The sequence below is a fragment of the Aythya marila genome (genome assembly GCF_965140915.1).
Source record: "Aythya marila genome assembly, chromosome: 8".
In the NCBI taxonomy this organism is placed as follows: domain Eukaryota; kingdom Metazoa; phylum Chordata; class Aves; order Anseriformes; family Anatidae; genus Aythya; species Aythya marila.
The window spans coordinates 22,756,920-22,778,756 of NC_139049.1; the positions used below are offsets into that span (position 1 = coordinate 22,756,920).

Consider the following 21,837-nt stretch of genomic DNA (forward strand, 5'->3'; position numbering starts at 1 on the left):
AGCCCTGAAGGCATCCTGTCTCCTCCCAGGAGGAAGTCTCCTTACCTATTGCTGAAACTGACACGTGGGGTGGAAGAGGGTAATTTACAGTTATCAGCAACTAAAAGCACAAGTTAAGCTCATGAACTTGTGTTCATCTCTAATTAAGAAAGTTTTCAAAGCAGGGACACTTAGGGAACAGTAAACCTTCTGTTCTAGACACAAACTATGCAATCCATCTTCCCTTCTGGTTCCAACTGTTACAATTTTTTGCTACTCACACAGAACTCCCAAAATCATTTCTCCAGCTCCCACCTGCAACCACACCGTCCTTTCCACCAGTCGCCCTTTTTCTGTCACACAAAGCAGGGTTTGTTTACCTGCTTTTTAACAGCCTGCCTCTTTCACCCCTGTTCATTTACCAAATCTTCTGCCTTAGAACAATGGAGGGTGCCAGCTCTATCACCTACTTGTGTTTTCCAGGAGAGGTAGGTTTATGCTCTGCCAGGCTAACCTCTTACCCAAGACGTGTTCTGCATTCACCTGCAAGCTACCAGAGCATTTGGCATTAAGATCTCTTGTGAGAAGCCTCCTACTGCTACAGAAAATTGACAGCCGCCAGGCAATCAGTATGCTGGGACACCAGATTTCAGACACTGGCGCACAAACTCCTCTTTATAATCCCTCATTTGTCTGAAGCCAACCATCATCTCCTGTGTTTATGTCCAAATTCTAAGCATGCCACAGAAGAAACTGCTTTCTGCCACCAAAAGCAAGGCATCCAGAGTATGTGCTCTGCCACTCATGAGAACCATGTGTGCTAAAGCTCAGGGAGGCATCCCATAACTCAGGCCTTCCAGTTCATGAAGGGTGAGCCTGGCAAGCTGGATTCTCTCCTCAATATGCTGCACCAACAGATCCCTTCTTCACAGGCAGAACTTCCAAAACTGATGGTGTTCTCCTCGTCACTCCTGTTCCTGGAAGGAAGGTTTCCAGCACTACCCGGATGGCAGCACTGTCAGACCCGCTGCACGGCTGCTCTTGGACTCTGCCTCCCACGAACAGCAAGGAGAACGCCGCAGCCGGGCTCCAAGCTCCACAGCAGCGGCGCAGCAGGCTTGCTGCCAAAGCCCAGAGCTCAAGCCCAGGCTTAACACTTAATGCAAGCAGAGCCTTAGGCAGTCAGGTGCTGTAGTCATCCAAACAATAATAATAAAAAGTAGTCCTAATGGAGCTCAACTGGCTCAACTTATTGAGGAGAAAGACAGCCCTTGCCCACAGCCCGCAGTTAGCTAAGCAGCAGAAGATCCCGGCAGCACAACAAAAAGCAGGCACGACTGGTTTAAGGGCTCGAAAGCAGCGTCCAGCTTGGAACTAAAAGGCAAGGTGACAATAAATGCCATCTGGAATAAGTTACCAAGGAGTGTAACAGACTCTTCAGCAACAAGAAGGTGTGAATGAAGGCTTGCTATCTTTCAGAAACACACCAAGTCATCCATACGTTTTGGGGCTAACAGCCCTACTTATGGTGTGCAAAGTCCTTTATAGACTAGGGGATCAAAACAGATCCTTGCAGTCTCAAAACCAGATTACAAATGAAAACCAAGACACATACAGCACACGTCCTCAGGAATCATTCTGCCATCCCATGGCTAGTATCAGCATGAGCTTAAAAATGGTACATAACACTCTTTCCAAGGCCCAGCCAACTCAGTACACAACACTCAGCATCAAGTCTGCTCTACGAGAAAACCCAAATGCTAATCTGCTTTGCAAAAGACAGGCTCAGCAGAACCAGCCCCTTTGAAACCCAGCTCAGTGGCACTGTCACTCCTTCCAGCCTGCAAGGAGCTGAATGTCCACATGCAGTGAAACCTTTTTAGCTTTGTTGAAACGCTTTCTTTTTTTCCCACAAAAACTGGTCACAGAATGTTATGTAAAAATGCTATGCTTTGAATCCTAGATTTCTATATAACCTCCTATCCAGTACCATTTTCTCCTCTAGCACCTCTGCAATTATGGGTCTGCAGCACCTGGTGTGAGAAACACATTATGAAAACTTGAAAATCTCCACTTTTAGCATCCAGAATTTTAACCACCTTCCCAAAGGAGCTAACAGAAGTTCTATTACAGAAGAATGCCTAAACTTTCTTGAAGCAAGTCTGAATACATGATTGTTATTCCCTTTTCAGAAAGAAAAAAAAAAAAAAAGAAGAAGAAGAAAACCTACTTAACTTACATGGGTTTCCCAGTTAACATAACATGACAAAAATGCAGAATCAAGTTCTAGGCATCCTACAAGTCCACCGATCTTCACCATGGCTTTCAACAACATAAACAGTGCTGAGCATTTTTTTTTCTGCCAAAGCGACAGCCTCTGGGGAAGGAGGTACTGCTCCTGTTACCAAGATTACACTACTGTACCAGGCTGCAAAAACAGACACAGGAAAAAGCCCTCTGACTGTGACTCAATGGGTTGACATTTGGCATCTCTTCCCTCCCACACTTGCCAATAACTGGAACTACACACTTGGGTTAACACGTGAAATTGTGTTTGATCTAAACAATTCCATTTTTGTCTTCCCAGGGATGAATACTCACTAATGAATGTCACCTTCAACAGAGTAACTGTGACAGCTGTAGAGCCCACAGCTGCCACGAAAGGCTCCATGCTTTTATGAGGGAAGGGCTGGTTAAGATCCCAAACCTCTCCAAGATGATTCCACACAACTCGAAATCATCCAGGCTCAAAACAAAGGAAAAAGGCTGCAGACAATAAGGAAGGAATGACATTCCAGAGAAGTGTGTAAACGGTAAGTGAATGTCTCCTTGGAGGTATCACCCTACCTGAAGCTGGAGCTGCCTTCTCATGGGGATGGGCCAAGGAGAGTGGAAATAAGCCAAAAATTAATAAGAGCATCAGACCAGATGGTGACCTAACATTCAACACAAGACCAGCACTGAGGAACACCAACCAGAGCCCTACACATCTCACTCTCTCTTTGGAGTCCAAGGCAATGTCTTCATGCCCCCATCCAGGCACGGGGCACAGTTTGTGTCTTCAGGGCTCAGACTTGGAGGGGATTTGGCTTTTCCTCTGACAGCACCAAGGAAAGACAGCAGCTGAAGGATACAGACTCCCCACTGTATAATAACACGTTATTCTCTCTTTGGACATAAGATGCACAAATCCATTTCACAGGGACTCAGCATTTCTTTGATTATTCATCACAGAACAACTCCTGAAAACTATAAACCTGAGTATGACTTACCAATATAAAAGGCTTCCTATGCCTGACGAGTTGATAATGAAGAACCATTTGCCTTCATGTGTCCATCTCTAATGGGCACATGAAGACAAAGAAAAGCATTAAAAAGTGCACACTGGTGTTTCGCACTATGTATACTCTAGCTATAATTTTCCTTCAACACATAGCACATTGAATTATTTACACAAGACTGTATATACTTTAAATAGTGGAAAATGAAGGATGATTTACGAAAAAAAAAAAAGAACACTGACTTCTATTTACTGCCACAAAACGAGAACTAGCGGTAGCAGCTCATACAGAACAGGGAAAGATATTTAGCAGAATGCTTTTAAAGAAATTATTTCAGTTATACACACGTGCAAAGAGCTTACTGTGCCTGTAACTAAAACACACTGAGTTTGTGTGATTCATCAGAAACCACGTAGGGTCTAACTGAAGATGTACACTGCAATAAGGGAGAAATTCCGACAAACTTCCACAGGGAAACAGGAGGCATCGGTCGACAGAAGGAGCACAGGCCTAGAGGACAGGACACGCAGTGAGAGATGCAACAAATAAAACTGAGAGGCATCTCAGGCCTGTCAGCAGCTCTTCTTGCAAAACATCTAAGGTCTTCGCCTCTTTTCTTCTGCCTGCGTGTACAATGGCAGGCATCCTCCTTAGCTGACAATGCGCAGAACAGAAAACGCCCTAATAACCACTCTTGATGCTAACCTTCAGAGCTAATTGCCTCATTCAAACTTCTGGTGTTTTAACCCCAATCCATTGTAAACCCTGGCAGCAAAATAATTAATTTAATTAGCTACATACTTCTAAAGCTGAGTAACTTTAAAAAAAAAAAACACCCAAAAACCCAACAACTGTTGAACCCTTTAACTCTCATCCTGCCAGGAAAAATAAAGATCAGAGCAAAGGCCCGAACCCATTCATCAAGCACGCAGTCAGGCTGTGCTATATCATTCCCCCCAGCAACACTGCCAGCCTGAGCACCTGCCAGTATAGCTGTATTTTTTTTTCCCCCACTAAAACAATCAGCTGTGCTTTGGGAATGGGACTTGGGCGTGCAATCCATAATTAATTTTGCCTAGCACTTCAGTGGTGGTAGCTTTCAATCACGCTCAATGACTGAAAGAGAGGTAGAAATGGGAACAAGATGCCGCGTACCCAGCGAGCTGCCATCTGATTCAGCTGCTTTTCCCACCCAGCGCTAAGGCCATTGTGAAAGGGAGAATCAAAAAAGCATCAAGAGAGCAACTTTTATTTGTGTTTGAGACACTCAAGTAAACAGCATTTTCTGTCCAGCCTGCTGAAAAAAAATGATGAAATTCTTTTTACTATTTTGAAATAGATGAACAGAATAGTTAGTTAAGTCACGGGGAGAGAGATTAATTCCTTTTCTTTTCTTTTTTTTTTTAATTTCCACTGACAGTACAAAAAAATGCATAACTATATATTATGGGGACTGAGGTTTTTCTTTCCACGCTCACCAAACTCTGCTTGGCCGTACCAAAAGGATTCAGATTCCACCTTCCAGCCGTTACAGCGAGCTTACTTACATCATGTGTTTGGAAAGGAGATTTTTCAACAGAGGAAGTGAAGCGCTTAGCCATGCCGTCCAAGACTACACGGATCAGTGACCCTCAGCAGCATACAGACCACCACCGTGACATCACACTTTCCACAACATGGCTCCCAAAGATGCGCATACCAGGAGAATCTGGAGTTTCAGCCTTTGTTTATTTGTTCAAAGAAAGTTGGTTTTTCGTCTTCTTTTTGGTAGCTTTTTCGGGTTTGTTTTGCTTTGCTTTTTAAGAGCTGTATTACTTTCAAATCTTCCTTTTTGAAGCTGGGAAAACCAGGTGGACCACCTGAGATGAAACATTTCACATGCAAGCACTCACCAGCGACAGTAGCAGAAGCCACGCTGATTAGTTCCCAGCATATTAGTCAGGGCTTCCATTAACACAACTAAGGACTCATCAAGGAAGGAAAATGTGAACTTGTTCCATTGCTGCTACTCTGCTGGAACACCGCATTTTAATCATTGGCTGGAGCATAGCTGAGTGACAGGAGGGAGAAAAATGCTTAACAGAAGATGAAAATAATATAGACTCGCTGCAGACAAACGCTCGATCCAGGCACACCCAATCCACAGTTTGAAATATTCAGGATTTAACCAGGTTTCCCAACCTGAAGAGGCCCCAGGCTGAGCGGCGGCACCAGACAGCTGCTGCGTGGGTCTGGTAAAATTTGGCAGACCAGTAAAAAGGCCAAATATTAAAGAGGCCGAAATTTCAGAGGAACTGACCTGTGAACTACAGCAACAACCCACGCTTTTTTTTTTCTTTTTTGGTCAACAGTAACCTGCAAGCCACAGAAAGGTCTGCAGCAGTTTGAAGAATGTTCCAAGCAGAAGGTCACAGAAATACAGTTCTCAAAAAGGTTTTCTGAGTCAGAGTTTAGCCTCCTGCCATTCCAGGTATCACATTACTTAGTTTATTTAACAAAAAGAAAAAAAAGCTTCTCATTCCAGTATAAAAGCAGGGGGATTTTTTTGTCTTGATTACCCGCCCTGGCAGACTGTTCCATAATCCCATTCTGCTCTGATTGACGAAAACCTTCCCACAATGTTCAGCCTTCTCGCACAGCCATTTTAAACTCAATTATATTCCACTTTAAATACCTTATCTCCTTCTCTAGTTTGTTCCGTGTTTGATGCTTTTGAGTTCCACACTTCCACAGTATTCCAGGCAAAAATCTTCCCCACACCTTAAGCAATTAATTTCTCTTTGTTATCACAAAATACCTTACCTGATACATTCTATTCTTGCATTTACTCTTCCCTCCTCCACCACAGTGGCTGCTCACCATCATCTTATTTCAACTAGCTCATTCTGAGATGTCATGACTTATTTTTGGGCTCCTCGTTGAATTTCTCATTAGTAATCCCCAAAATCCTGAGTTGTGTGTCACCAACCAGAGTCTTGACACTATTAGTGTGCTGCAGGCCATGAGCCATGTATTTTTCATACTCATCCTGTGTATCATCCAAAGGGGGTCTACTGAACTGTGAGAGAAGCCTTTCATGGAGCCAAACAGATGGAGACTTAAAACTGGACTGAAGAATTCACAGAGCAATGTTCTAGAGAGAATGGTTCCACAAAAAAAAAAAAAAAAAGCCTTGACGGACACACCAGAAGCCCTTAACATTAGGACTTGGAAAAAAGAAGTGTGTTCACCAACACCAGCTACACAGGAGAAGCCTTCCTAAGAGAGCTAGGGGATTACGTCACATAAAATGTCAAGAGACATCAAAAGAAGTTAACTTTTTAGAAGGCAGCCTACTGCCCCCAATTACAAAAAAAATCACAACTGAAAGATGAGCTGCCTACAAAACAAAACTGCATCATCATCTACTGCGTGCAGCAGACAGCACTTGCATCTCTTCTCTTGGTAGAAAGCCTATCAGGTAACACCACTGAAACCATAAGGACTTTTACTAATTTCCCTGTTACTCAGATTGAACTCATCTGAATGCTCCAGCCAGCGTTGCCTACCAATGAAAATCATAAATGAGGACTGGAGATAGTTACTGAAGAGAAAGCAATTATACCTGATTAAAAAACACACACAAAACCCACGCTTCTTTACAGAGACATCCCCGCCCCCCCACCAGCACACTGCTCCTGGCAGTTAGCAAGACTTGGATGCTAAATAAAAACAAATAACAACAGGAAGATGGAAGTTATCAAATTACACCTTAGCACCTGCTCTGTCACACCTGTAACATCATTCTTAGTTTACAGCAGCGTGTTGACAAAAGAGTAAGAGAGGTGGAAAACCCTACTTCCTGAAGGAGGGAGGTTGATTTCCATTTCAGACAAAAATAGCTTCTTTTACACCTATGTTAACTCAAGTTTTGATGTCAAGCACTCACTAACAGGTCAAGAATATTCTTTAATGCAAATAACAGATTAAGACAAGGCTCCAACCAAAGCAGGAGACTACAACATTTGCCTTTCAGAGACAGAGGAAAGCACAGATTTGGAACCTAAGGGTACAATTGCTTTATTTGTTGCTTGTACAATCAATCTACCAGAGTTGCTTGGTTCAACGTAGCTCTCCATTACCCTCAAAATGATCAAATCAAGGGTGTTTTCCACTACTTAACACAGCTTTACAAAACCAGACGGGCACACAGCAGAAGACATCCATGGTATTGTCTCTTTCTGTGTCCTGTAAGCCTTGCTGGATTTGTCTCACTTCCATGTTGGGGGTGAGGCAATAACTCAGGGTACTGAATTTTTCACTATGTAAATGACCTCAGAATTACTCTGGTGTAACTGCATGTGTGAACAATCGAGAGAAAAATGGAAGTCAGAAGACATAGAAATCAATGTTCCTGTAGTGAAGTTCCTCAGCTACACAGGCTCATCTTCCAGAAGATGAGATCTCCCTAGGTACCACCCTTTTGCCGAGGCCCCACCTGGGACAGGAGAGCTCCCTTCACTGTTCCTGACCAGGGAAGGTCATCCATCTTTCATCCCAACCTGGAGGCATGGAAAGCTGGTTTGTTTCTCTGTTTAACCCGTTTAAGCTCTCCCATTGGCATAGATCATGAGGTGACAGAGACCTGTAAACACCCCTATGGTGGTAAAACTGCAGTTTCAACAAAAGCATTACTATAGTACCATCAACTGTCCGTCTCCAGATTGTGTACCACTATTTCCAACCCCGTATATAAACAAGAAAATAATTAAGCCTTTACTTTACAGTTTTACCATCATTTTCGTATTTCAAACGGCTACCCACTGTCAGTCCTGTAAAAGATTAGCAGTGAACTAGGAGCTTAAAGGGTAAAGGAAATGAAAGTGGCAGTGAAATCAAACGTATCAAAAAAAGAGAGGAAATTGAAACAGTAGCTCTGGAAGCTGCCAGCAGGTACAGTTACTGTAGCAGGATCCTGAAGCCAAGGGCATCATAAGGAAACACTTGGATTGTCAACAGAAAAAGCAATGAAAAGATATGAACATAAACTGTTGTCATATCCTTACATAAAAGGAAACACATTATATATACATGAGAAACTCTCCTCTGCACAGTTTCAATTTGTATTTAACCTCTTGTCCTGCTGGCCTCTGCAAGGTGGGGAAACTGAGCATGCAATATGCACACAGGAAAGAAAGATGGCCTTGCACACAAAGCCATGAGAGATTTGAGAAAGATGTCCAGCTTACAGCGCTGTTATGAATTTCTTTGCTTATCCTAGGTAAGTTATTTCATCTCTTTAATCCTCAGTTCTCAGTCCTAGAGTTGTGCAGACAAACTTATTAGTGGTGTTCATTATTCAGACACCAGAATTGAGTAATTCAAAATAACACCAACAAAAAAACACCACCACACAAGTCAGATAAAGAACTCCTGGTAAAGAACAGGCCAGTCTGACACCCAGGCCTAGTAACCCAACGAGCGGAACTTACTGAACCAGGTTCTCTGATGTTCATTACTTTTCCAAAAAAAAAAAGTGGCTTTAGGAATCAAGTTCAGCACATTATCTTTATTGTGGGAAGGATCCAAGAAAAAGGTACATTCAGAAATGTAATCAATATCAAACACCTAATGAAGCTGGTACCTCATCAATCCGGTGTAGGCTGAGACAGCCAAAGATAACAGGAAGAGTTCCAGTAGAGCAAAGAGCACACATCTACTGTATCAGCTCTGGAAGTTAAGATGTCCAAAAAAGCCTCTGTGTGTAGAGTGGGTGAACTGCAACCAAAAAACTTGATCAGGTTTCCTGTGCTCTTATGCAATTCCCGAGCAACAGGAAAGAGTGAGACTGCCGGAGTCAACTGCTTGTTACCACACACCAAGACGGTTTTACCTGCCCCCAAAAATGCCAGCACCAAAAAGGGATAAAACAAAGGAATCCACCTTCTTTCAGCCTGTACAGACTTCACACACGTGTGTTCTTATAGAGCTACTGAATGCAAGTCTGTAAATCTAATCTTGCCATCTTATCTTTACAGTATCAAACTTTATTAATGAAGGTGCAACACTGCAAAAAGATCTGCTACTGCAGGCCCAGCAAGCAGCAGTGCTACCACGGCAGAACTCAAAGGCCAGACAAGGCAGCAACTCATGAGATTTCAGCCTTCAGAGTGGTCCCACGTTTCTCCACGTTTCAGGATTTGCGATCAGCAGTTCTGCTAGCCTTACACACACTTCATACAGCGCATTTATAACCTTGGCATTATTCCATGTCGCTTGCACTGCACACTGGCGAGTTGTCCACGTTGTGCCGTGGTACCTCATTTTTATTGAGCATACTCGCTCTTCTGTCTGTGGGCAATTAACTCAATTTGTGACAAATAAAAGTTTCAGCAACCGGTTTAAAACTCCTCATCAGGCCTTTGGCATGGGCTGCAAAAGGCCTGCCAGCAAACTATGGCCACAAGCAGCAGTTGTTTTCACCGGGGAAACTCATTCTGCAGCTTTTCAGCTACTCGTGCTGCTTAGTTCTCTCACCTCTATCGCACAGGAGAGGGCATATCCTGTAAGAGGCATGCGAGTGGTATGCATTTACTTGAGAAATGACTCCAAAACACACAATGCAGCAATCTGTTCAAGAACTTAATATAGGCTAATTTCAAATAAGAGACTGCTATGTCCCTCTCTGGCCAGAGGAGCAAGGCATGGAATAAAAGAGGGAAGCAATTACTGCCACTCAGACACACACACAAGTTTACTGAAGAAAAGTTGTGTGGTTTTGAACGTTGCCTCATATCATCTTTAAGTCCTTTTCTGAGGGGAAATAAACAAAAAACCACAACACTGCCTCCTCTAAAGACACAGTCTATTTTCTTAACCCCACACACTTTGCTGTGGTCTTTCAGACCTCCCCTACGCAAAATAGCCTGGATTGCCATAAAAGCTGGACAACTAGACAGCTGGACTGATCACTCTGGACAGACAATAAAACTGTAAGGCCTGGGTCAAAATTTGCAGTACAGAGAGATTTCCTTACTGCATACACATTTAAAAAATACTAGCAAACATGTATTACAGAGGACAGTTTTGCACACAACAAAATATTCAGTTAATTTAGCTGTGATTTTGTTGATTTTGCTTTTTGCCTTTGTATCTTCTCTTTGCTCTCTGATTTATTCTAGCCTGTGCATTAATCCCTTGCCAAATCTTTCTCACTGTACCACCTGGACACCCACATTTGCCTGGAAATTTTCACCATGTCTTGATTGTCGTCTTTATCTTGGAAGTGCACAGCCTCTTAGACTGCAGTTTATTACCTTCAATAAGAGCCTGAAGACAAAAGACACCTCAGGACTTTAAATGGTCCATTGATGTTCTGTTGCAACCTTTATTTAAACAGCCAATTTGGCTAAGAAGGCCTAAACAGACAGGGAACAAATCAGAAAGATTAAGTATACGGCAACCACAAAAACAAAATTCCATCCTAGATCTTGGTAAGAGCTCCGAGAAGCATTTCTACCTTATACTGGAATGCTTTTGTTTGTCCAGCTAGAAACTAAAACTCAAGAAACTATTATTTTTATTAAAACAGCATCTGACTACAATAAGCAGCCCCTTATCATATCTGGGCACTGTTTATCTAAGAGCTTGTCATGGGACTAAGCCAGCAAAAGCAGAAAACTGATGCCTCATGGCAAGAAGCAAACCCAAGCTCACTCATCTATCAGTGTATTGCCTAAGACACGATGACAAAGAACATTTCTACAGAAATGCTTCCCCGAGCACCAACTGCACAACAGCTGTCACACATTATGATATTGTATGAACGCTGCCTGAACAAATACAGCCTTTTAATTTACCTTCCAGAAAGGTAACTCTGGCTAAAAAGCAGCTAGTGCCCAGCCTGGATTTGCTCCAGCCTTCCTAGCTGTCCTCTGTGGTCATTCCGAGTCCTTGCCTGAGCTCCCCCACAAGATGACCTATACAAAAGTCAGGTCTTCTGCAGAGCAGGAAATCCAGTTACCTGCAACAGTATTGCATGGTACAGCTCTTAAACTATTAAAGCACAATGAAAAAAAAGATTAAACAAATGTCTTCCAGTCAAGTGCAATAAAAGTCAATAATAATACCTTAATTTTCTGGTGAATATGCCTCAGTGAATCTGCCGTACCCATGTCTGCGTTGTCACTGATGCACACAAAGTCCAGCTTCATTTTTGTGTCCAAGTTTAACATTTTTTGGATTTCCTTCCTTGTAATCACAATGACCTCTAGGACAGAGGAAAGTGGGATGAAATCAAGCAAAAAACATATATGTTTATTACAACAATTGAATGTATCTGTATAACCCCCTGTGGGCAACACCACCAAGCACAGTATTATAGCACAACAGTTAAGCTATTGCCGAGCACCAGCTTGGCAGGGGAGTGGAGTTGTTTGTAAACAACAAACTCATTCTACCTACAAAAGAAAAAAAGGGAAAAGCTTATTTGAAGCACATCAATGGTGGCATGAAAGCATATTTTCCAAAATGAAGACAAAAATGAAGACTTCACCATTCCAAGATGAAGCACTTGCAGTTGGGACAAAAGGGAAGCAGCGAATCAGCCCGTGGAACACCGACTTATTCACATAAACAAGCAGGAAGAACCCAAACACCACACGATAATAAAAACTGTGATTCAGAGAGAATTGATGCCATCAGAGTATTAGCACAAAAGTGTCAGCTCGGTCGGAAGGCAGAAGCAAGAGAAAAGCAAAAAGGTGTCTGACAGCCTATAGCTGCATATCCAACCTTGCATGTCCAAATTTTTACGGGATGTAGAAGAGTTCTTAAGAATTTCTTAATGAAACAAAACGAAGGCACGGGTTTACATTTATTTTTCCCTTTGTTTAACACTGACTATGCGAGTGGCATGAATCAGCGAGATGAAAGAGAAACGTCTTACATCACTAACAAGCGACCTCAAACTACACATCCCTAAATGGTATGACATATGGGAAGGACAACGCATGTTAATCATGAGCTGATCCCGACAACTTCAAAGAGGAGAGCAGCAGCTAGAAAAAGAAGTCACTTTCTCAAGAGGGAGCACAGAAGAACAGCACAGTCACCCAGAAGAAACAGAAAAAGAAGCAGAAAGGCAAAGACAAATATAGGCATGAAAATCAGAGATGTAAATGGTACCAGGAAGTTTTATGAGTTATGGGGAATGCTTGGGGCATCACTGAAAAGCTAAACAGAAATTTAATGCCAGAGAATGCCAAAGAACCTCACCAAACATTTATCACTTGAGCCCTCTTGTGAAACAAGGCCCAGAAAACTGCTACCAGGCTGCCAGCTCCCCCTGCCCTGCTCTGTCTAAAGGCCAGCGCTCAGCTCCGTGCTGCAACAAGGACTAAACGCCTCAAGCAGAGCACGTAACCCTGAACTTCAGGCCAGACTGGAACAACAAACTGAGAGACATCCCAAGAGAGCCGACACGCTTCTCATGCCATTCTCATTAGCAATTCAGGGAAAGAAACAAGGGAGAGACTCCAGGTTAACTACGCTGAGAAAGACCCCAAACTTAAGCAGAGCACGTAGGTAAGAAAACCTTTGGTGAGGGGGGCAGCAGGAAGGCAGCACGCACAGATGTGGCGTAGAGTTAAAAGTAAAGGACGTAGTGTGGGTGAGGAGCAGTCAGCATCTGGTCTGGTGTGGAGAGGAGGCCTCCGTAAGGCAGCTGCCCTGACGAGCAGCGACAAGACAAGGTGTGACAAGGATGAGAGGCTGACAGCTGGCAGAGGTGGCTGCAGGACACCGAGCGGGTCCCCCCTTGCCCCTCCTCACCTTCGAAGCCGGCACGCTCCAGCAGGTTGAGCGGGTACCACAGCAGGGGCCGGTTGCCCACGGGCAGCAGCGGCTTGGGGATGCTGGCCGTCAGGTCCGTCATGCGGGAGCCGCCGCCCGCCGCCATCAGCACGGCCTGGAACTCCATCCTGCAACGGCACCCGCGGGGCGCGTCACGGCCGGCACGGGCCCAGCCGGGCCCAACCCGGCCCCCGGCCCCCCAGAACCCGCTGTGAGGCACCGGCAGCACCGGTGCGTTGCGTTAAGCCGCGTCACGTCACGTTAGGTTACCTTAAATCACGTTAAATTGCGTTAAATTGTGTTAAATTGTGTTAAATTTTGTTACCGGCCCGTTACCTGCGCGCCGCTCCCCGCCGGCTCCCAGCGCCTCCCTGACAGCACCGCAATGGCGGCGCCGGCGCGCAGCGCGCATGCGCGGGGGCTGCCGAGCGGCTCGAGGAGCGCCGAGAGCATCGATGCCTCCCTCCCACCGGCAGGGAGGAGAGAGGAGCGCCGAGTCATCGATCGGCTGGGGGGGGGGGGCGAGGGGACAGCGCCCCCTGGGGGGGGGCATGGGGGGGGGTAGAGGACATTGGGGGGTGCAGGGGGGTTATAGGGTGAGCTGCATAAAGGGGGGTTATGGGGTGCACTGTGGGGCAGCAGCTCGCAGGGTGCCTCGCAGGGGGGTATTTTATGGGGTGCGTTGTGTGGGGGCACATTGTGGGGTCATTTATGGGGGTATTTTATAGGGTGTCTTGTATGGGGGCACTTTTTGGGGTGCATCCCCCACCAGGCACGTCCCAGGAAGCTCAGCCCATCACTCAAGTGCTTTGAGACCACAGAAGGCACCAGACTCCTGGGATAAGGGGATGGGGGTGCAGGGCGGAGAGGGGGTGGCGCTGAGCACCCCACCCTCCCCATTGCCGTCCCATGTCCCGAGGAGAGGCAGGGCACGGCCTTCGGGATGGGGGCAGCAGGGCAGGGCGCACCCCTCTGACAAAGGACATGCAGCACAAGCACGTCCCCATCACTTCATGGCTGGAGGTGGCACTTGGTGGCCCCCAACCCCTGCACCTAAATCCAGGGAGGGGATGGGACACGCAGCCCCCCCCCCCACACTCCCGTACTCTCCACACCACAGCCACGAGCACAACCCCGTGTTTTTATTGCACAAAAAGTCCCCACTGCTCGGGGGAGCTGACGGCCAGCTCCAGGCCCGCGGGCTCGTCGGTGTCGGTGTCGATGGACATGCAGTTGTACACGGCGTAGCGCAGCAACGCCTCGCAGGCCTGGGCCCTGCAGGCGAGACACCAGGTTATAGGGTTACATCGGGGACAGGCACCAGACCCCCCCCAAACGTCCCCACAGAAGGCAGGACGAGCGTCCCAGTCCCCGGCTGCACTCACGAGGAGTAGTTGGGCAAGTACAAGGTGCAGGAGCACGTGGAGGCTTGGGGCATCATGTCCAGCTGCTCCGTTCTTGGAGGGAGAAAGGAGAAAAGGGTCAGGCCCTGCACTGCGGGGACACGGCCGGGCAGGACGCCGAGACTCACCCCGACCTGTCTGGGTAGACGAGGATCTGCACCGGGAGGCGGCTGCGGCCCGTCACGAACTTGAGGAAGCGGCTGAGGTCCTCTGGGGAAGGACAGGGGACAGGTTTGGGGTCACCCCCAGGTGAGATGCTGTGAGGGGAAGGGATATCCTGGCCTGGCGGTGAGGAGCGGGGAAAGCACGCGGTCGCTCACCGCTGGTGAAGTTGCTGAGCGCCTCCAAGAACGTCTGGATGCGGGGGTCGTCGGAGTTCATGTCCTCAAACGTGACTGCAGCAAGGAGCAAACGCCTCGTTAGGGGCTCCCAGCAAAGGAAATTCACGCGGGATGCCCTGTGCAAAGGGCGGCCGCTCGCCCCCGCTGCTCAGCACAGGACAGGATGCGTGCAGCCTCACGCCATCCCTGGCACTTACTGAACGCCTTCACGTCGTCCACTGTCAGCTCGGGGTTCCCACAAACCTTCCTCTCCAGCTGCTGCCAGGTGAGCAGGTCCAGCACAGCCTGAGGCACCACACGGAGCAGCCCAGCCCGCAGAGCTGCCACCTGAGGGACACCATGTCACCGTGCAGCCCCTGACCCACCATTACAGACCACACCAGCCACAGGACAGCCAGAGGGCCAGCCCAGGGTCTCCTTGCAGCCTCACGGGCTGGGGACACGGCGTTACCTGCTCCTTGCTCTCCTCCAGCCGAGCCCGCTGCACCAGGCGGATGAAGTCCTTGCGGTCCTCGTAGCGCACCACGGTGCTGCTGCCGTTGGGGATCAGCTCCACCACGCGCTGGTCGCTCCGCACCGTGGTGTAGGTCAGCTCTCTGCCAAACATGAAGTCGAAGGCCTCCCTGTCCACCCCCTCCAGCACTTCCAGCAGCTTCACCTGCCACCCAAAGGGACAACGCGGTCACGGCAGAGCCGGAGCAGCTGTGGGAGCGCACAGCATGGCCCCAGCAGCGCTCACCAGCTCTGCATCCACAGCAGCAAAGTCCTTGCTCCAGATGACCTCCTCCCCTGCCAGCTGCTTCCACACCAGGCCGGGCAGAGACAGGACCTGCAGAGGCAGAGGAGATGTGTCCTCCCCACAGCCCTCCCGCACCCACTGCTGGACGAGGACAGAGCCCTGACGTGGTGGCAGGGGGACTGGTGGCATGAGTTTGACCGTGCTCACCAGGATCTCCTTGCTCCTCAGGGCTGCTCCCATCAGCTGCCCGATCCACTCGTACTTGGCAAAGTCCTTGCAGGAGGGGTTGGGGACGTACATGTCCCTGGTGTCACTGCTGCTGTTACCCTGCAGGAAGGAGAAGGAGAAGCGAGGCGGCCGCTGGGACCGGCTCAGCCCAGCCTCTCCTGCCAGCCTCCCTTCTCCATCCTCCACAGCCTTTCCTGACCTACACAACCCCCCCGGGAGGTCTCCATCGCCTGGACCCAAGCACAGACCCCAGTCAATGGCCCTACAAGCGTTAAAACAGGACACCCCAAAATATTGCAGCCAAGGGATGAGCCCCCAGGCAGTACCGGTCTCTGTTATCCCCCCACACAGCCCTCTGCAGAAGGGGTCTCTCAGCCTGCAGGACCCCATCAATCCCAAATTCAATTGCACCAACCCCTGCCCAGAGCCCGCTGGGTATGGGGTGTCCCCGGGGTGCCAGACCTGGTTGGGTGTGCGCACGAAGAAGGGCAGGGGCACGGGGACATCACCCGAGCTGGGACACAGCTCCTCCGCGATGTCTGACAGGCTGTCCCGAAAACCACCACCTGCAAGGGGGGCAGAGGCTGCTTGGTGTGGGACAACAGGGCGGCAGGATCCCCCCACCCAATCCCAGGAGCAAGGGGGTGCAGGGACCCCCAAGCTGCCCTGGAGAGGGCCAGGAGAGCTCTCACCATTGTCGACGATGCCCTCCATGGTGAAGTCGCACTCCCACCACTGGATGTAGTTTCGGGGCCACCTGTGGGGAAGCAACAACCCCGTGGCAAAGCCCCTCTTGCAGCACTTGCACTCCCTTTCGGGGAGGTGACCCCCTGAAAGGCAAAGCTGAAAACCCACCTGTAGTCCAAGGGCTGCTTGATCTTCTCGGAGTGTGCCAGGCTTTCGTACACCTGCAGGAGAGCACCAGGAGGGAAGGGGACCGGGATGCAGCGAGGCCGAGCGGTGCCGACGTGGCAAACGCCCAGCCGGGTGCCACCATACCTGGGTGAAGACGGTGTTCTTGCCGCTGGGGTCCAGCTGCGGGCGGGCGCGGTGGTCGCGGGCCAGCTGCCGGTTGATGTAGAGCTTGGGCATGGAGGAAGGCGGGCTGCTCTCCGAGCTCTGCAGGCACTGCGTGATGAGGGCAGGGCCCTGCTTGGACAGCAGCAGGAACGGCTTCATGCTCTAGCAGGAGATGTGCAGTTAGAGGCCTGATCCTGCTCCGCGTGCCTTCTTTCTTCTCCCTCCCTCTCCCATTGGGGCAGGGGATGCTCAGCTCCTCCGTCCCCCGCACCACAGGGCTGTCCACCCCAGCTCCAGGGGGAACGCGGGGACAACGGGGACGTGCTGCAGCCCCCGGGCACCCAGCCCAGCCCGCAACAACCCGTCCCACCAGCAGCAGCCCAGAGGAGCCCAGCGAACGCTCACCCTGAGCACATTGAAGGTGCCGATGCTCTCCTCGGAGATGGGGATCAGGTACCACAGGACGCTGTCCAGGAGCTGGACGAACCTGGGGAGCGGTAGGAGCAGGGTGAGGATGCCACGGGGGGTTCCCCCTCCCAAACCAAAGCCTGGTGCTGGCACTGCGCCCCCCGGGCACTGACAGCAGCCGTGCTTAGACGGGGAGCCCCAATCTCCAGTTGATGCCACACATGGGAAAGGAGCTGGAGGACTTTAGGAGGGGTGTAACCCCTGCTGGAGGCCAGGGCACTGTCCTTCCCTGTCCCTGTCCCCGTGCTGTACCTCTGGATGAGCACGGCCCGCCGGTACAGCACGTCTGCGTCCATCCCCTCCAGGAGGGGGTAGCGCACCAGGCGCTCCGGCTGGAACATGTCCGCATTGAGGTTCAGCTCCCACTCCCAGAAGGACTTGATCTTAATCCCTCGCAGGCGGACGTCGCACCCTTGGTCTGCCAAGAAAGCACCGAGATGCTGCCGGTGTGGCTCGGCGAGGAGCCCCCAGCATCTGCAGCAGCCCAGCTGAGCTCCTTCCTCAGTTTCTCCTCTGACAGGCCCCCGAAAGCAGCCGGTGCAGCAGGAAAAGCTGGGGGGGCACCTGTAGGGGCTGCAGAATTAGGGTCAGGCGGGGCTGGCAGCCCCGATCCCACAGCACGGGCTCACCCCGGCACTCCAGGATGCGGATCTCCAGCACCGGCAGGTGGGTCTTCATGTCGCGGAGGATGCAGACGTCCTGGTAGCTGCTCCTGCAGGCAGCACAAGCAGGGGCTGTTGGCAGGGCCGTGGGGCACGGCACCAGCAAGAGCCAGGCTGGGTCCCTGCCCAGGACGTGCCCCCACCCGAGCGCAAAGCCCCCGCGCCTCACCGGGGCTGCGGCAGGAGGGAATCAAGCGAAGAAGAGCGGCCGCCCACAGCACAGAGACGTCCTGAAGGAGGTGGAAGCTGCGTCCAGAGAAGAGCCAGGAAAGAGCCCAGAGTCAGCGAGGACAAAGCGAGGCAGAAAGGTGAGATGGCTGCGAGCACATCGCCGCTCCCGGGGGTCCTGCGGGAGCCCCTGCAAGAAGCTGCCCCGGCACAAACGTTCAGGCAGAGCTGGCCACACCAACGAGAGCGCTCCTGCGCGAGGGCGGTGTGTTTTCAGGGAGGCAGAGATTTGGGGAGATGAGTGGTTTGGCACAGGATTCACTTGTGCTTCCAAAGCCTTTGCCAAGGTCCCCTCAAAGACCGATGGGCACGCAGGGAAACAACTGCGGCTGCACAGACACAGCGTGGAGACGTCTCCTGCCATCAGGAGAGGGACCTCGGTGGTCTCACAAGTTGTTCTTCAAAGACGATTCAGCCAAAAAAGGCAAGGTTTGGGGAAGGTGGAGGTAGATCTTTGTGCTTCTGCATAAACCCCCAGCACCCGGTGGTGGGTGCAGGCTGGCGGCCTCGAGAAGGGTGCTCCAGAGCCAGGAAGGGTGCAGGGAAGACGGAGTGGCGAGGCACTGCAGGACAGCTCAGCAGAGATGCTCAGAAAGAAGCCGGCGGTGGTGCCATGCCCCAGAAGTGAGGATGAGGAAGAGAAGGAGAGACCCCAAAGTCACCAGCCAGGAGGAAGCACGCCACAGGTTAGCTGCTGCAGCCCAGGCGAGGATCAGAAGCAGAGACGAAGGCGCTTGGCTGGCACACGGAGTTTGGCCCAAGCCTGACCCAGGCTGCTCCTCTCTCATTACTCACTCGTTAATTAAGACGGTTCTCAAGTGCTGCAGGCTGTTTGGTGTCCCACCATACACAGCCACCCTCCTGGGGATGTAGGAGTGGATCTGCGTGTTCAGTGTCAGCCACAGCTTCCTGGGGACGAGAAGAATAAAGGGCAGCGACGCCCTCCCCTCACCAGCTGCCTGGGCACGGCGATGCCCCTGAGATGTCCCAGGGCTGGGGACAGGGCTGTGTCCTCCCGGGGCTCGGACCTCGACCCAGAGCTCCAGACCACAGCTCAGGGAAAGCTGCATTTAAGAGGAAGACAGCGCTTTGCCCCACACAACCGCCACCAGGGAGGGGACGCCCCGCGGTCTCACTTGATGATGGCGCCTTTCTTCATGTTGAGCCGCACCCAGTGCTGCCCGACCGAGCCGTTGCTCTCCCAGAAGGTCTCTGCCTGGTTGTCTGTCAGGTAACAAGCTTTGTAGTCCTCCTGGAAAAGCGCAGTGAGCGGAGAGGGGAAGCTGAGCATCCTTGGGCATGCCATGGTCCCCCCAGGATGGATCTCCCGGTGCCAGGACTGGGCCAGCCCCACACTTTGCTAGGCTGTGGGTGGCTCCTGCTCAGAGCAAGCTGGACACAGACACTGTCCCCTTGAGGGCTGGTGGTACCCCAAAAACACAATGGGGTTTGCCTGCATAGATCTGACTCTTGAAGGCTTCGCTAAAGCAGCAAAGCCGACCCCTACCCCTGTCCCCTGTGGAGGTGACAGCCACCTCCACTGCCACCTGCAGCTACGGGGTGCCCGCGCACCTTGTGCCGCAGATTTGGGGGCAGGGAGGAGCTACGCACCGCCTGCGAGGAGACCTCCACGCTGTAGATGTGCTCCTTGATGCAGTCCCTGCCCTGCGGGCTCCTCTCACTGTGGTCGTACAGGAAGCGGCCCAGCTCCATGTCATGCTCGTAGCTCCAGGAGGGGGGCACTGACCTAAGGGGGGCTCCGTGTTAATGGGATGGGGGGACCCACCTGCACCCCAAACCCACCCATTTACCACGTGCAGCTGAGGGCAGCCCCAGCATCCTGCTGCCAGCACGTGAGATGGCCACTCGCAGGTTTTATCTCCACCACCACCAGGCATTTATGGCCACCCCAGCCCATTAGGAACGGTGCCACGCTCCGACAGTCCCCGGAGCAAAGGCCGTCTCTGCCTGAATGGCATCGAGAGGCGGCGATGCAGAAGGCACCAGGCTGCAGCCATCCTCCCCGCTGCTGGTGGATCACCCACCCCTCCGGGTGCTGTGGTACTGCTCCAGGAGATGTGCTCCTACCGAAATTTTCGCACCGCAGCCTCATCCTGCTCGATGGGTCTGGGCTTCTCGCCAAGCCGCATGGAGTACGTCAGGTCCACCACTTGTTCCCAGCTGGAGAGGTGTTGATGGAGGGGTGGCATGAAGGAAAGGAAGGGTCAGTGCTTGCTGTGCCCGAGGGACTCCTGCCTCAGCCTGGAGCCGAGGCAGCAGCAGCACCCTGGGGCTGCAGGAACAGCGTTGGGAGGGATGAAAGCATCTCAGGTGCAAGTCAAACACGAGCCTCTCATCACAGCAATGCATCCACAGCATCGCTCAGCCCAACCCCGGGTGCCTCAGAAACACCCTGGCATTATGTTTGTCCTCCATGAGCGTGGCCACAAGCACGCATAGTTGGCCTATGAGGTGGCAATGTCCCGCAGGCAAGTGGCCTGGGAGGCTAACGGGACGGCAGGGACGTGTCTGGAGGAGCTGTGCTGGACGTGCCCAAGGGGTTTGGGACAGTCGGGTTGCGCTTCGATGGGTACCTGGCTGCGGGTTTGTAATCCACGCCGAACGTCTGGTGCTGCCACTGGATCTTCTCGGCGGGCTCCACCGGCACCAACTTATCTCCTCCTTCCCCAAACCTCCGCGCCAGCAGCCAGCCCTCATCCAGCTCCTGGCTGCACCGGCACTCCTCCAGGTGCTCCTGCAAGCACACCTCCGCTCACCGGGGGCGCACGGAGCGCGCCCCTTCCCCAAACCAAAACCGGCGACCACCGTGAAGAGAACACCGCAGAGGGGACCCGCTGCGCTCCCCGTTACCTTGCTGAGCTTCACCCAGAGCCCGGCGCCGTTGCAGTACTCCTCGCCGGTGGCTCGGAGGCAGCCGCCCTTGCGCACCTCGATGGTGGCCCGCGCCGCCCGCTTGCCGCCCCGCGCCGGCCCCGGGCTGTCCCAGACGCTGAGCAGGCTGCGGGCGGCGGCGGCGGCGGTGGCGGCGGCGGGGTCCTTGCAGATCTTGTACTGCACCTCCCGGGGCACGTAGCACAGCGCGGCGGGCAGCGCCCGGGCGCGGCGGAAGCACTCGCTGCACTGCAGCAGGAACCGCAGCCGGCCCAGCACCTGGTGCGGAGCCTCCCCGCCCGCACGCATCGCGCTGCGCCCACCGGGATGCCCCCCGCGGTGCCGCTGCTGCCGCCGGTGCCGAGGAGCTCCCCCCCTTTCCACCCCCGTTCCCCGGTTCCCCTTCCCGGTGCCGCTTCCCCCGGCTCCGCCTCCGGCCGCGCCCGGCCCCGCGGGGCCGCCCCGGGGCTGCCGCCTCCGCCCTGGCTCCGCGCTCCGCTCCCGGAGGGTCCCCGGGGTCCTGTCCCCTTTCGGGTCCCCGCGAGCACACGGGGGTGGCTACGGCCAGGGAAAAGCAGGAGCTGGGGGCGTGCTGCTGCCCCGGGAGGCTCGCAGGGGATGGGGAGGCTCCGAGCACCCGGCACCCGCTGGGGATGGTGAGATGCCCCCTGCCCCGGAGCAGCTTTAAGCCAGGTGCCCACGGAGCACCTGGACAAGCAGCAGCACCCACGCAGCCCCTCGCAGTGGCAGTGCATCACACCTGTC

At 51.9% G+C, this 21,837-nt stretch overlaps 2 protein-coding genes across 2 annotated transcripts in view; both read right to left on the reverse strand.

Moving 5' to 3' along the window:
• The window catches only part of EIF2B3 (eukaryotic translation initiation factor 2B subunit gamma), a 95,228-nt gene extending 81,744 nt beyond the window's left edge, over positions 1-13,484 (reverse strand). The window contains exons 1-3 of the mRNA XM_082765997.1: positions 13,428-13,484; positions 13,071-13,219; positions 11,369-11,508 (exon numbers count right to left, since the gene is read on the reverse strand). Of these exons, the coding sequence (XP_082622123.1) occupies positions 11,369-11,508; positions 13,071-13,218 (288 nt within the window). The 5' untranslated portion in view covers position 13,219; positions 13,428-13,484. The remainder of the gene's footprint in view (positions 1-11,368; positions 11,509-13,070; positions 13,220-13,427) is intronic.
• A 749-nt stretch (positions 13,485-14,233) lies between these two features.
• HECTD3 (HECT domain E3 ubiquitin protein ligase 3) lies at positions 14,234-21,410 on the reverse strand (the record flags this gene model as incomplete). The annotated part of the gene is made up of 21 exons (XM_082765896.1): positions 21,052-21,410; positions 20,775-20,935; positions 20,269-20,361; positions 19,792-19,927; positions 19,317-19,432; positions 18,976-19,089; positions 17,920-18,002; positions 17,543-17,708; positions 17,228-17,309; positions 16,802-16,984; positions 16,658-16,710; positions 16,495-16,559; positions 16,265-16,368; positions 15,782-15,901; positions 15,575-15,664; positions 15,287-15,493; positions 15,033-15,162; positions 14,815-14,889; positions 14,623-14,704; positions 14,477-14,548; positions 14,234-14,366 (listed from the first exon to the last, which is right to left on the reverse strand). The coding sequence occupies exons 1-21, from the start codon at positions 21,379-21,381 to the stop codon at positions 14,234-14,236; spliced, it is 2,595 nt and encodes an 864-aa protein (XP_082622022.1). The 5' UTR covers positions 21,382-21,410.
• Positions 21,411-21,837: the final 427 nt, after the last annotated feature.